A 15,522-nucleotide genomic window follows, 5' to 3' on the forward strand; every position below is an offset into this window, starting at 1 on the left:
CGTATTTCGCTTTCTTAGTTTCTCATGCTCTGATTGGTCGATTGGTCGATTTACGGCGAGCATTGTCTGTCTGGTCGCTCCAGGGGATGCTCACCGGGCTGCTCGGCAACCTGGCGCTCGTGTCCTACTTCGCCAAGAAGAGGGAGACGGAGGCTGTCATCGTGCAGACGCTGGGCGTTATCTCCACCTATGTGGTCATCGTCCAGCTTGCCATGGCGGAGTCCATGCCCTTCCCGCAGTTCGTGGCCACTTCGGCTGTTGTCGGCGCCGGGCTTGTCCTCAACTTACTCAATTACATTGGGTGGCTCCCAGAGACCCTCTGGCTGCTATGGGAGGATTTCACGACAATCGGCGGCCTTACCGTGCTCCCTCAGGTGACACTTACTTTTGTTCTCTGTCATCGTGCAGATCCAGCTGATGCCCCTGCTAGCTTATGCCATCCAGTGTCATGTTAAGCGTGATTATCTCAATGGTGAATTGAAAATGCAGGTCATGTGGTCAACGTTTGTTCCCGTCCTCCCCAGTAGCATACTGCCTGGCATAATCTGTGGCTCTTTGGCTGTTGCTGCTGTCGCAATGGTATGACACATCCTCTTGCATAAAGCTGTTTTGCTGAAGTTAGATGTGCGTGTACTCTCGTACCATCTCAATGCCTTAACGGAAACTAGAAAATGTGTAAGTTATACTGTACAAAGAGGTAATGGTAATTGTAGACAACCTATTGTCACTTGCATGACTTTAGTTAGTGCCCCATAATAAATTTGAGGTTGTAAAATAGCCTGTGGATTTAAGAAGCTTGAGTGCAGAATAATTAAACCCAGTTCCAAACTAGTACGAATCATGATAAGAGTTCATATTAGAGGTGTTTTAGATTCTTTAAGTGTGATAGGTTTGTTTCTCTTTTAGCACAGTACAAATCTGATCATTGATTCTTTATTTGGTAATTAATAGTTTACTCTATGTTTTGATCTGTACTTAGGCCCACTTGCTTCACAAGAAAATTTGTTCAATAAAATTTCTAGTACTTCTTAACATTCTAGGTATAAGAATGTCCATTGTATTTACTCTACTCCATCCTTTCTATTTCTGTTCATATGCCTCTGTATTAGAGTTTTCGTGCTAACTAAGCAATTTAGGACTAATGACACAATATCCACTTCTAGTATATTTGTCCTTTCTTATGTTAGCCCTTGATTTTGTGTTACATTAAATTCAGGCAAGGATGGGCAAGCTTTCCGAAGGAGGAACTAAATTTGTGGGGTCGTTGTCTGGTTGGACTGCCACACTTTTGTTCATGTGGATGCCAGTTGCACAGATGGTACTCAAACTTTTACACTTGTAGCATTTGAATCTTAAGTATTTAGTATCCCTTAACAGGAAGACATTTGCTTACAATTTATTTGGTGGGTTATGCAGTGGACAAACTATCTCAACCCAAGTAACATCGAAGGGCTGTCAGCGTTCTCAATGTTGCTTTCAATGATTGGAAATGCACTTATGATTCCTCGTTCTGTATTTATCAGAGATCTGATGTGGTATGTTCTATTTCAACCTATTCATTTTTCAAATCCGAGCACAACTGCATGAGAATATACAAAGGGGGACGCGTCAAAAAATATACAAAGGGGAATGATTCTCATCTGAAGAGTCAACTTCCACAACCTGCTTTTCTACTTCCCCAACAGAAACAGTCAATATCTTCCTAATCACCGTTTTAAGAGTTCTGCATGCTTTGCACATCGAAATTTATAGTTTAATCAGATGTCTTATGGTAAGCCTGATTAATGAGAAAAGTATCTGAAGGAGGAGCTCTCTTGGACCAATTACTAGTTGAGTTACATTCAATCTCCTAGAAACATCCACCGTAGACGAGATAAGTTAGACTTATTTATTATGGCAAACAGAGAAGATGAGGTCATGTTAAAGTTATCGTTACTAGCCGGAGAGGAAAGAGATTCAAATTATGAAGTTTCCGAGCAGTAGGTGCTTAGCGAAACTCACTGCAAAAGAGGGTAAATGACTAACCTAACCAGTTTCCGTGTATGGAACTCTACCAAAGCCCTCCAGTAAGATATTTTTATTTACATCCTCGGTAATTCCATGACAGGCCATAAGTTGGTTGCTTATTTTGTGAAATTGCGATTGAGATAGAGGCCAAATGTAGTTCCATTGTAAGATAAGAAGTCCATTTCTCTTTGATGTTTCCCAATACAGTCAATCAGATGCCATTTTTTATCTATCCACAGTTTCTTATATGACCACTCACTCTTGATTCTCTTAATCCATTTAGGTTCACCGGTTCTATTTGGGCATGTGCCCTGCAAGGTTGGGGCAACCTGGCCTGCATGTACTGGTATGTTTTCGCAGCTATGAATGATAGCCCTGATTTACATATACAGCAAGTGTTTGTACAAGACTTAACCCTGAGCTGTTGCCCATTCCAGCTGCAACAGCATCAGCAGGGAATTTTTCTTCGCGACGACATTTGGGTTGCTTCTGTGGCTAGGTTTCCTCCCCGCTCCATCTCTAATAAATTCCGTTACTTTTCTTTATGATGAACCGCAACTCTTTGGAATCGGTCTCCTAACCGCGAGTCGCGCGCCGTGTTCCAGGTTTCACCTTCGGGAGAGACACCGATGCCTTCGGCAACAGCTCGCCCATGGATTCTCTGAAGGAGCTGGTCTTCGGGAAGTGATGACACCATCATCAGCAAGCAGTTGAAAGCAGCTGACTGTTCCGGGGTAGTAGGAACCAACCAGGAAAGCCCTCCTACAATAATTTTCTGGTGACCGGCAAGCAAGAACGAACCGGGCCGTGGTAAAATTCTTGGTAGGCATAGCATAGAGGTGAAAATTAAGAAGGGTACGCCGTCGCCGACAGTCCTCCGGCCGTGGTGAAACGCCGAGACGAGCCCCACCGCTGCAGCCTGCAGAAAGCGCCGTGGGTGTTCACGTGGCAGCAGAAGCTACCGTGTGGCGTGACCACCACCGGCAACGGCACCGGCCGGGGCCAGCTCGCTTGCGCAGAAAGGGTACAGTGGAGGAGTGGTAGCAGCAGATCTATTCTATTCGTTGTAAGAAAAATAAAAGTTTGCATTTCTTCTCACCTTGAATAAAGTTTACATTTCTTCTCACTCGTGCAAATATGTATGGAACAATTTTTTTGAGTGAAATATATTTTTGTTTGTTTTGGCGGAAGAATAATCTGTACAGTAAAAGGGTGGGAATATCTTTTGTTTGTTCTTGGGGATGGGAGGCCAGTGGGTCAGTGAGTGAGTGGGTGGGCGGCGGCGGGCCCGGGCCAGGTCCAGTCCAGTCAAGACCAGCCTAATACAAAAATCAGCCCGGTAAAACGATGATTAAAACCGGGAAACGCGGACGACAGCTAGTGTGAACGGAAGGGGCCCCGCCCCGTCGTCTCCGCGCAGAGAGAGAGAGAGAGAGGCGTGTGAATGGGCAGAAAAGTAAGAAACGTCAGGCAGCAGCTGCAACTGCAGCGGCATCCACCGGCGAGACGAGAGCGAGAAGAAAACGAAACGAAAAGCGGGGCGAGGCCACGGGCCAGACGCCAGAGGAAGGTCGCGTGGCAGAGCACGCCACCCAAAATCAATCCAGGCCAGAAAGCGAGCCGGGCGTCCGCCGCGTCACGGGCGTTGCTAGGCGGGAGAGGGCGGCGGGACGATGGAGGCGGGCGGCGGGGGAGGAGGGTTCAGGGACGAGCGGGTGCCGCAGTGGGGCGTGCAGGAGACGCGGGAGCTCATCGCGGCGCGCGGGGAGCTGGAGCGGGAGGCCGCCGCCGGCCGCAGCGCCAAGACGCTCTGGGAGGCAGTGGCCGACGCGCTCCGGGCGCGCGGGTACCGCCGCACCGCCGACCAGTGCAAGTGCAAGTGGAAGAACCTCGTCAACAGATACAAGGTACGTACCTGTGTGCTATACTCTGCCTGCCGCCATTCCCTTGCACCTCTGCCTCCCTAATAATGGAGTAATGGTTATAGCTGTCTGGTCTGGTGTCTCCAATTCTTCATGCTGCTAGGCCAGCCTTTGTGTTCTCAGTTCTCCGAGCAACGATTTCTCATGTAATGTTCTTACTTGGCAATCTGCAACGCATTTTGTGGGTGCTTTGGGTCCCCAAACGGCCCCTTTCTATCTCAAGAGGTCCTTTTGGGATTGGTAGGACAAGTTCCCTTCCCTTTGCTGCTTATAAATGACTAACGTTTCAATCAAAGGGAGGGATCTCTGGTCCTGTTGAATTAGTTGTTTATCCCTTCTAATTTTAGAAGGGAAGTTGAATACTTTTTGGCCCTAGGCAACCTAAAATGACCAATGAATGTGTAGCATTGTTTGACAAGTCATGTGTTGAATTGCACACCTTTAATTTCACGGAGTTTAAAATCCATGTCAGCCTAATGCAGTTGCCTGGCTGTAATGCTAAATTACAAGGCATTTTGTTTTTCCGTCTTCTTCTTATAGATATGCCCTAGGTCTGGGAGTGAGGCTTTTCTGAGTATAGTTGTGTCTAATTGGTATGCGAAAAAGTGTAGTATTCAGTTTTCCTTTTTAGCATTTCACTTTGTTCATTGCTGTATTTTGGGGTAAAGCTAATCCAACATGACACGATTGTTCCGTATGAGGCTAGGATAACCCAAGGAATCATCAACAATAATGGATAATTGCTCCTGATAGAAAGGGGAAAACATGTCAGCTCAGGTGAATATGGTCAGATTAGTAAGTGTGAAGGAAAAGCCAGGGTGGAATTTCTTTGCTTTAAGGGAAACTTCAGTGACAAACTATCCAGAATGGAGGCCACGAGTTTTGTCAGAAAAAGATACAGTACTATTTTTGTACACCCCGGGGGAAATATGGATGGCATTTCAGATGGTTTAATTAGGTTTATTGAGAAAGAACCAGGGCAAATTTTGAAATTTCAGGGGATAGACATGTACTACATTTTTTTCAGAGGAGGTTTGAAATTTCCATGTTAGGTTTAGAATGACGCTGATTTTGGGTTTGTTTGTGTGTTGGAACCAATTTCAAGTTTTCAGGTAAAAATGGTCCATGACGACATTCCACTACACCCCTCTTTTTTCCTACAATGTGTCGCCTAATTTGTTTCCGTATTATCTTTGTCGTGACGACATTCCACTACACCCCTCTTTTTTGGTCATCTTTGCGATTATAAGTTTGCTGTGTGATTGCAACTAAGATTTATAGTACTACCTTCATTGCTTAGTTTATGGGGCAATAACTCTTTCTTTTTTCATCAGGGGAAAGAAACATCTGATCCAGAAAATGGTAGACAGTGTCCCTTCTTTGAAGAATTACATGCAGTCTTCACTGAACGTGCTAGAAATATGCAACGTCAACTCCTTCAGTCTGAATCGGGAACTTCAGTTAAAAAGAAATTAAAGCGACCTAGCGGTGACCGGTCATCTGGGGAGTCTGATGACAATGAATATGGCGTTGAAGTCAGCGATGATGAGAAACCCATGATAAGCAAAAAGCGGAAGGCCAGTGATAAGGGGCAACCATCGCAACGAATGGCGGAAAACTCAAGGACCGGCAGTTCAAGCATCCATGATCTGTTACAGGAATTCCTAGTGCAGCAACAGCATGTCGATATGCTGTGGCATGAGACGATGGAGCGGCGCGCCCAGGAGCGGCTCATTTTCGAACAAGAATGGAGGCAGTCGATGCAGAAGCTTGAGCAGGAGAGGCTGATGCTGGAGCAGTCATGGATAGAGCGTGAGGAACAGCGAAGGATGAGAGAAGAAGCAAGAGCTCAGAAAAGGGATTCGCTCATGACCACCCTGCTGAACAAACTCTTACAAGAAGATCTATAGAAGGCGAAGCTTCTTCGTCAACGGGTAGATAATGTACTAGACATCATTTTTCTTACCATGGTTCATCGATTCTTTTTAGCTATTGTAACATGCTGTTGTCCAGAAGATGATGTTTGATGCAGCTTATTAACTTTATAGGGCTCATTTGCAATTCTTTACCGGGGTTATATTTATATACTAATTTATTAGAGATGTAAGTATAAGAGATAGGTGATCTACTGATCTATGTGATTTTCAGAGACATTAGACTTTCAGGCATCAGTCGTCTTGCGTGAATATCATGTGCTCTAACATTTTCATGGCATTGTTCCTTTTTTTTTGAACAGTGAAAGGGCCCAAGGCCCATACTTCATTGGATAAGCATCAAAGCATAGATTACAACAGGACCCAACAGAAAAAGAAAACAACAAGTAAGTCCCTGACTTTTACATAGAGGACCCCAAACTGAGAGCAAGAAACGCAATCGGGTCCTTGGCAGCTGCCGCCCGGACTGAACCTCGCTGCCGTCGGGGACGAACCACTTGGTGCGACGAAATCGCCATAGAAGCATAGCATGCTCCGCATGGCTTCCGAGTTGCAGCTGAAACTGCCTCCCATAAGGCACGCAAGCCGGGAGGAATAGAGTCGGCCGCCATTCGACCAGAAGAAGCAGAGCACCGGTAAAGACCGGCAGCCAGCCAAGGGCGCCGTAGCTCCACCAAGGAATCCTCTGCTGATAAGCTCGAACTCGATCTGCGGGCTTCAGATTTCTGCATCTTCGTTGCTCCTTATCCACCCCCATGATGGCCTGAAAAAGCAAGCAACAGCAGATGGTTGCCCTCCAGATCAGGGAAATAACAGGCTTATTGGAGAGGGAGAGCTCCTGCCAGATCCACTCCTATCTGCTCCCGTCCTCCATGGACGGCAAGCTCGGAAGGAACCCGGCGAGCACCGAACGCTGCCTGGACGCGTCGATGGGGAGCTCGAGAACGGCATTAACGCCAGACGCCCCGAAGGCAAGACTCTCTCGACTACTACATTTACTACTACTATATACAGAGGGGGGCCAACCGCCTATCCCATCCTCACGCCGAACGGCAGAGCCGCCGGAGAGAAAGAGGAAAAGGGGCGAAGTCGGAGCAAGCAAGACGACTCTCAACCTGAGCTACTCAGTGCCGGCAAAACAGTATATGCGTGGTTGCGGCATTGTTCCTTATGTTGTGAACTTATAATGCAGACTAGATTTATGTTCTACTACAATGGTGAATTTGTGATTGGAACTTGTTTGGTTTGAGCCCACAAGAGACCTTGCCTGATAGAAGTAATGCCCAAAACCAGGGCACTGCCAAGATCGTGGCAAAAAAAGCGGCATTCAAAAAGTTAAATTCATTGGTCTCGGCACTCCCTTTCAGCGGAGTTATCCCAGCTTTTTTGTGAGCTAAATGTGACTGTTGAAACACATTACTACCTCTGTCCTGGTTTATTGGTCCCCATAGTATTTTGTATCAAATTTTGACCATAGATTTAACTAAGTAAAACATAATGCATGTCAGCAAAATGATATCCCTCAATTCGTATTTGAACATAGTTTTGAGAGATATTATTTTTAATTACATGCATTAACATTTCGTTAGTTAAATTTAATATTAAAATTTTGCATAAAATACTAAGGGGACTAATAAACCAGGACGAAGGTAGTACTTTCTTTTCATTCTTTTCTTCAGATTTAAACATGAATTTCAAACGAAGATAGTTCAGGTAGGGCCACCTCTTGATTTAGAATTTTGTAGGAATGTAATCTTTTAAGAAACTTGCTGCTGAGAACCGTTCAATTGGATCGTGGTTGTCAAATTCCTACATAATACATTCCTTTGATCTCGATTCCGTAGTAACCTAGATCCTCTTTGACTCGAAAGATTATCACAATGTACTGAAAGAAAGCAAACGAATCAAGCAGCATGTCCATTCAAATCCAATATGATTAGAAAACCTAATACATTCGAAAACAAATGAATTGTAGCAAGAGGTCTGAGTGCATGTAATTTTTCCTCTAAAATCGAGTGCAAAGGAATTTCTTTCTTAGAGAAAACTCTTAAGAATTCAAATCCTGTCAATCAGACGACGTATGTGCGTTTTTTTTTCCTTTCTAAGGATCAAAATCCCCCAAAGAATCTTAGAAAATTCCTTGGAAGCAAACGAGCCCTTATTTTCTTTCTTTTTGACAAGTCTAATACTTGAGGACAGGACGTCGACCTGTTGGCTGGGCAGCTGAGGTTGCTGCCAGCCCACCCAAGTTCGAGTTCCGGCACGGACGCGTGGTGCTCACGGAGTTTCTCCTATAAAGAAAAGCCAACGAAGGTTAGCCCTTGGGTTGGTCTCATTTTTTTTTTTGACAAGTCTAATACTCCTACTCCCTCTGTAAACAAATATAAGCTCTTTCTCTCTCTCTCTCTCTCTCCTAATTTCTCCATTTTAAAAATTCAAAAACAAAATTTCTCCATTCTTTCTTGCTCATTTATGTTTAAAAGATTCAAAAGCATTTGTGGGTTCCAAACGGGTTGTGGACACAAGTTTTGGTTCAGGTCCGGGTTGCAGTGCATCTTCCCTTGACACGTTCCAGTAGGCCACTGGATAAGCCGCGGAGGTCGGAGGTCGGAGGCGGAGGCGGATAGGCGGCAGCCTGACCGGCGATGGAGGGGAAGCCGCTGCATCTCCTCCTCCCCCACCCTCGCCTCCCATTCCCAGCCCCAGGCCCCCTCCCTACCCACCGCCTCCGCCTCTCCCTCCACCACCGCAAGCCGAAGGCGAAGCAGCTCGCCTTCTCCTGGCCGCCCAACAGCCAACCGGCCACGCCCGGCCGCGGGGGCTGGGAGTGGGCGCGGGGCGCCTCCGCGGCGGCGGCGCTGGCGCTCCACCTGGCCGCCTGCTCCCTCCTCATCCTCTTCCCCGCCCCGGGGGCACGCGCGTGCGCCCAGCCGCCCCCTCCTCCCGCCGCCGCGGAGGCCAAGGAGCAGGAGGAGGGCGACGAGGAGTGGGAGGCCGCGCTGCAGCAGTGGAAGTCCAAGACCTACGCGCTCTCCGTGCCCCTGCGCGTCGTCGCGCTCCGCGGATCCTTCCCTCCCGCATGGATCAAGGTCCGCTCCTTCTCCCCTTATGCACTTCACACCATTTGCTTTGACTACTGAACGATTATGATTTTGGTTTGTTGTTTATAGGATTTCGTTGAAGCACAGGGGAAGCGGCTCAAGTTCAGCCCTGAGTTCCGCCCTAGTATCGACGCTCTCTTCTCCGAGTTGTCAAAATGCGTGGACAAAGGTCAGGTTCAGCCGAAATCCGCCATGGCAGCTGATGTCGTCTCAATTGGGGACTCCTGGCTCGGCTACGCCATTCGTAAGGGACTGGTAGAACCTATCAACAATGCTGAAGAGCAGGATTGGTATAGGAGCCTAAGTGACAGATGGAAGGTAAGAATCGACAGTTGAAGTGTTCTTCCTCTCTTACCAATTCTGATAGTCGCACTGGTTCCTGCTGTTAATGTTGTGTTGCCTTGTATGCTGTGATAACGAATGCGGATGGCTGAAGAAGTGTTATTTAATTTGTGTAGATGAATTTTTTTATAAGAAAGATATTCTATCATGTGAATCACAATGACATGTAGGTTTCTAGCACAATCTCCATAACTGGAATAACATCTCCCATGTTCATTATTTGCTTCAGTCAAACTCATTTTCTTCCAGGAAATATCATATTTGTGAAGCATAACTTAAATGTACTCCCGGAAATGAATTAGTCAATTCAAGTGAAGATGTCCAGAGGTGTAGTTTCCATTTTCATTATAGTCTATCAGGTTCATTTGTGCAGGAACCAGAAGGGAGAGGCAGATTCTAATGGCTCAGTATGGGGTGTTCCATACAGATGGGGCACAGTGGTCATTGCGTACAAGAAAAGCAAGTTTAAGCAGCATAACTTGAAGCCAATACAGGTAAAAAAAAATCTTCAGAGAACATGCAGCATTAGGCCGAAGATACAATGTGAACTATACAGTGATTAACTTGTCCTTAAAGGCTTTTGCTAGTACTGATTGAGTTTGACTATTTTGCTACTTATAAGTTACAAAATCCTTGTGAGTAAAGACACATATATAGATGATGGCATTGTGCACGCAGACATCAACGTGGTAGCTACTCATATTGATGTACCATCTGTAGGATTGGGAGGATTTATGGAGGCCTGAACTTGCTGGGAAGATTTCAATGATTGATTCTCCTAGAGAAGTAATTGGTGCAGTCCTTAAGCAGTTGGGATCATCATATAACACAATTGACATGGAAACAGAAGTCAATGGTGGTAGGGAAGCAGTCCTAAACAGCTTTACACAGCTACAAAAGCAGGTTTCTACCAGCTAACCCATCTTCTCTATGTTTCTTGCTTTCCATCTATCGTGTTCGATCTGGAAAGTGAAGTGATGGTCCAAAATAATTTCGTGCAAAATGCAAAACGACCCTTTATAGGAACAATTAACAAAGTCTTGAATTACGATGTGCTGCGTTGGATTTAATTTTGGTATCCTTCTGTAGGTCCAGCTATTTGACAGCATGAACTATCTGAAATCATTTGGAGTCGGGGATGTTTGGGTCACAGTGGGTTGGAGCAGCGATGTCATCCCTGCTGCAAAGCGAATGTCCAATGTCGCTGTTGTTGTTCCCAAGTCAGGCAGTAGCCTCTGGGCTGATTTATGGGTATCTTATGATTTTTCCCATGCTTAATTTCATTACTGTGATTTTCAATCCATGGAGTATATCGCTGTTGTTGTTGTTGTTGTTGTTGTTGTTGTTGTTGTTGTTGTTGTTGTTGTTGTTGCTGCTGCTGCTTCATTGCAATAGTGAGCCTACTGTCTTATTGGTTGCATTGGTTTTATGCACTACAGGCGATACCTTGTGCGACAAGGTTTCAGACTGATCGAATCGGGGGCAGAACTAGAGGTCCATCTCCACTCATCCACCAGTGGTTTGATTTCTGCCTGCAAAGCGCCAGAAGCTTACCCTTTCGCCAGGAAATTATCCCAGGAGCATCACCGCTGTTCCTTGAGAACCCAGCTCCGGAGGTTCTGCAAGATCGAAACAAGAAGAAGCCAAAGCTGGAGACTAACCTTGTCAGGGGAGTGCCTCCCCCTGAAATCCTGGAAAAATGTGAGTTCTTAAAACCTCTATCGGACAAAGCGGTGGGTGACTACCAGTGGTTGATGTCGAGAGTGCAGAGACCACGAGGCGGTCTGCTAGGAAACGTGCTGCAGAGGATATCAACCGTGCTAGGCTTGAAATCGAGATTTTAGAGCACACACCCATCGACACGAAGTTTATCAGTCATAAGTATTTTTTGGAGACGACCACTAACAAACCAATAGTTAGATCATGCATAGGATCCACTTCTTACAGTACCACCTCTAAAAACCTCTCGTTGGAGATTTAGTGTAATCCGACTCTGAGATTTGGACGAGAAATGCTGCGGATCATCTCGGAAACTTTCTCGGTTGGTAAAGGAACAAGGTACGACTTGTTGAGCACCACATTTATAGGTCTTGTTGCACTGCATCTGGATACTAGCAACTCTAGAAATTCCACCTGGTCATCTGCTCCCATGAACGTATTGATCTCTATCTCTTCAAGTGAATCGAGGGTCATATTGTTGGCCCTGTAACTCTCCGGCAAGCGACATGGACAAGCCGTCGAGCATGGGTCTTTCTGAAAAAAATTTCATGTAGATGCAATATTATTCAACAGTTGCAATTTTTAAACAAAATAATATGACTACATTAGGCGAAGAGCTACAGTACATAGTGCATTAATTATGGTACTGTGTGATTTTGGACCCCCTTAGCTGGCGAACGTTTTGATGACAGTTTCTTTAGAGCGACATGGCATTTTCGATGTGTGTGGGATGGCAGCTTCTACAGAGCAACATGACATTTTCTAGGACGGCGTGTGTGGGATGGCAGCTGGTCGCACCATCCTCCCATGTCGCTCTGAAGAAACCGTCACCCACGGAATGCCACCCTCCCCTTGAACATCAGCCACATAAGATTCCGATGATTTTTCAATGGGCCTCCAAATCATAAACTACTACTCCTAAACATGTTTCCTTAATTTCAAAATCGTGAATATTTGGGCTACAGTCTATGAATGAACTGATAAAATGAACCCTAGAAATTACGTACCGTCTGAGTGTATGTCTCCAGCACAAGCCTCCTTATAGCGTTGCTTCTCCTGAGGAGATGCAGCATGGTTGGAACAAAGCCGTGGTGATCCCCCGTTAACGATACCGATAATACGGTCTGACACACGGGAAGATTGTTTACATCATCCAAGAAGCTAGTGTATCCCTCCATTCCCTGAAAAATAATAATCGGAAGCACAAAAACGAATCATCAAAATTAAAGGACCAATTAACATGGATCGCCTGAGCAAGAGCAACAAAATCCATGGATTCATACGGAGAGAAGCCAATTAATTGGACGTACAATGAGGGCAGACAGTCTCAGCTCGTCGACCGCATCGAACCGCCGCGCCCTCGGGGGCGCCGCCGCGTGTAGGTACAGCTGCGTGATGTCCAGCCGCCGGAGACGACGAGGCACGTCGTCGGCGAAGTGGTGCCGGTGCAGGCGCTGGACCTTGGCCTCGGCGAGCCTCGGGGCCGAGATGTGGGCGTGGTGGAGGAAAGACGCGACCAGCACTTCGAGCATGGGGGCGGCGACCCCGAGCCGCTGGGCGCACCCGGCCCCGAATTCTAGGCGCCTGAGGGAAGCGGAGCGGATGGAGACGTCCGAGCAGGCCACGAGGTTGACGCGCAGGGTGAGGTCCGTCAGGCGCGGGCACATGGACGACACGAACGCCCCGAGCTCCCGCCCGTCCATGGCTGCCGACTGTATCGTCAGGACGGTGAGCGCAGCGAACGAGGCCGCCGGCCGGAGCCGGAGCACGAACTCCCCCGCGAGGGAGAGCGCGATCTCCGTCGCCCTCCCGCAAGGGGGCAGCTCGATTTCCTGTCCGTGGGTGGTGGGCTCGGAGCGGGGCAGGGCGAGGGACAGCGTGCCGGCGACGCGCTCCGAGGCGACGCGCAGCCACGAGGAGACGCGGCGAGCTTCGATTCGGCAGAGCCTGACGTCGGGCACGGCGATGGTGAGCGCGGCGACGTCGACGTTGGAGGCGGAGTAGGCGGCGAGGGCGCCTTCCACGGCGCGCAGGAAGGAGCTCGGCGGCCGGCCCGGCACGTGGAGCTCGTCGATGACGAGCTCGGGGATGCTGGTCCAGACGTGGCGCCAGCGGCGGGAGAGGATGCCGGTGCGCGCGGCGGCGGGGAGCGAGCGGAGGCGGAGGAGGACGTCGCGCAGGAGGTCGTCGGAGAGGCCGCTGATGCGATCGTCGCTCCCAGCCTCCTCCATGCTCGCACCCCGGAGTATGTTTTTAGATGGATGTGCGCAGAGGTTGATTAGGGATAATAATAGATTAGGTGATTAAGTCATGTAAATCACATGATGTTATCCTTTTTAGTCATGGTCTTTTTTTTTCTTCTGTAGTAGATTTTTTTTGACATCTTCTGTAGTAGACACTGTTGGCCGCCGGTGAAGGTGGCAGCAAGTTTCTCGGCCACTCCGTTGTTCGGGGCAAGGGGTATGGACTCCGAGGCAGCGCCTCAGGTAGACATGACGGTGTCCACCAGACGGCGGGTGGTGTGCGCTGGTGCCGGGGGTCACCCCGATGAGTGTAGGTTATGGTGCGTAGGGTACCCCGCGTTCCTCCGGTGCTAGATCTGAAGATGACATCTTCGATGCGTGCTGCTCTCTTCACCCATCGGACTTGGCCGGATCCAGCGGATAGCTAGGGGAATAGGGAGGTATGGACAAGGGAAATACCTTGGCGGGCGGTGGCGGCCACGACGCCGACAACGGTTTGGGCACATTTCCCCCCTTGAAGGTGATGTCAAGGTAGTATCCCCCTTCTCTCTCCCGTGCACCCAGGTGAAACCCTCAATCTGGAACTAGGCGGCGATGGTGCTCAACGTCATCACCTCCTTGGAGGTATCGTTCTGGGTATGTGTGGGCGTGTGGCGGTGTGTGGGCAGTTGCTTGTTCGGTGTGCTCTTGGTGGAGGCATTTTTCATTTCAAGTGGTGACGCGGAAAAAAATTGGGTGGAGACCGGTTGCAAAACTCCTTCCCTGCATACCCGATCCGATCTGCCGCCACCTGTCCTACCAATGCATCCCACGGCATCCTCTCGCGCCCGTGTAGCGCTGCTTTCTTCGGCTCGTTCTGTCGCTCTCGGCGCTTCCGCTCGGCTCTATCCGTAAGCTGCTATATCGGCTCAAGAAACCGAACACAATCCCCATCTTGTTCCATGCCCAGGACAGCCAAGGCCGAGCGATGCCGGCGGAGCGAGATGGCGGCGCCCGCGGGGCGGAGTGGCGGCGACGACGGACCAGGAGGCACCATGGACACCTATGCCCAGGGCTCCACGAGTGGTGCGCGTCTGTGGGAGAGCTGCTCAAACTGCCGGCGTCAGAAGACCCAAATCAGATGTCAGCCGCCATGAACGACCGAAGTTGGGCATGGAGGCTAAAAGCACAAGTACTCCCTAGGTGGTTTTGGTAATTAATGTTAACATATCTCTTGTTGGACTAACAATTTTATCTAGTACATTTCAGATAAGTTCAACATTGGAGTGGCATGGACTAAAGGATTTGGGAACTCCTTCAAGATGCTAAGGACAAAGGATTGGCTCAAGCTTCAAGCTCAAGACTCTTCATTTTACATTTTAGTGATCCAAGATCACATTGAGTCTATAGGAAAAGCCAATACTATCAAGGAGGGATGATGTGTTGCTTAATGAGCCTCTTGCTTCATGTGCTTAGTGATATGCTCCAAAAATCCTCAACCACTTTCTCACATCCACATATGTCCTAAACCTAAAGTCAAACTCGGCCCCACTGATTCTTTCTATCCGGCGCCACCGAGTTTGGATGTCTTAGCCACTGCCACAAACCCTAAGCAAATCGGTCTCACCGATAGGGATCTCGGTCTCACCGAGATGGGATTGGAATCTCTTTGTGTATGTCCATTATCAAAATCGGTCTCACTGAGTTTGAGCAATCGGTACTACCGAGATTACAATGCAAACTTCCTGGTTGACTCATTACCAAAATCGGTCCCATCGAGTTTGATAATCGGTCCAACCGAGTTTGCCTGACCAGCTCTCTGGTTAGCTAATTACCAAAATCGGTCCTACTGAGTTTGTGTAATCGGTCTCACCGAGATTATGTTATGCCCTAACCCTAACCATATCGGTCCTACCGAGTTGCATTTTGGTCCCACCGAAAATCCTAAGGTCACTAAATTTGCTACATCGGTCCGACCGAGTTTCTCAATTCGATCCCACCGAGTTTGGCAAATTGTGTGTAACGGTTAGATTTTGTGTGGAGGCTATATATACCCCTCCACCTCCTCTTCATTCGTGGAGAGAGCCATCAGACTAAACCTACACTTCCAACTTACCATTTCTGAGAGAGAACCACCTACTTATGTGTTGAGGCCAAGATATTCCATTCCTACCATATGAATCTTGATCTCTAGCCTTTCCCAAGTTGCTTTCCACTCAAATCCTCTTTCCACCAGATCCAAATCCTATGAGAGAGAGTTGAGTGTTGGGGAGAC

At 48.0% G+C, this 15,522-nt stretch overlaps 2 protein-coding genes and 1 pseudogene across 2 annotated transcripts in view; 2 read left to right on the top strand and 1 right to left on the bottom strand.

Annotated features, from left to right (window-relative positions):
- Positions 1-3,190, top strand: part of LOC119365482 (maltose excess protein 1-like, chloroplastic) — a 3,960-nt gene extending 770 nt beyond the window's left edge. The window contains exons 3-9 of the mRNA XM_037631124.1: positions 54-374; positions 490-579; positions 1,217-1,318; positions 1,417-1,535; positions 2,291-2,353; positions 2,445-2,506; positions 2,613-3,190. Coding sequence (XP_037487021.1) covers positions 54-374; positions 490-579; positions 1,217-1,318; positions 1,417-1,535; positions 2,291-2,353; positions 2,445-2,506; positions 2,613-2,695 — 840 coding nt within the window. The 3' untranslated portion in view covers positions 2,696-3,190. The remainder of the gene's footprint in view (positions 1-53; positions 375-489; positions 580-1,216; positions 1,319-1,416; positions 1,536-2,290; positions 2,354-2,444; positions 2,507-2,612) is intronic.
- Positions 3,191-3,493: 303 nt separating this feature from the next.
- Positions 3,494-11,436, top strand: LOC119365483 (annotated as a pseudogene).
- LOC119361116 (putative FBD-associated F-box protein At5g50270) lies at positions 11,284-14,372 on the bottom strand. The gene is made up of 3 exons (XM_037626481.1): positions 12,336-14,372; positions 12,033-12,206; positions 11,284-11,559 (listed from the first exon to the last, which is right to left on the bottom strand). Exons 1-3 carry the CDS (start codon positions 13,254-13,256, stop codon positions 11,284-11,286), a joined length of 1,371 nt encoding a protein of 456 aa, XP_037482378.1. The 5' UTR covers positions 13,257-14,372.
- Between the last annotated feature and the right edge of the window lie 1,150 nt (positions 14,373-15,522).

The sequence above is a fragment of the Triticum dicoccoides genome, chromosome 2B, assembly GCF_002162155.2.
Source record: "Triticum dicoccoides isolate Atlit2015 ecotype Zavitan chromosome 2B, WEW_v2.0, whole genome shotgun sequence".
In the NCBI taxonomy this organism is placed as follows: domain Eukaryota; kingdom Viridiplantae; phylum Streptophyta; class Magnoliopsida; order Poales; family Poaceae; genus Triticum; species Triticum dicoccoides.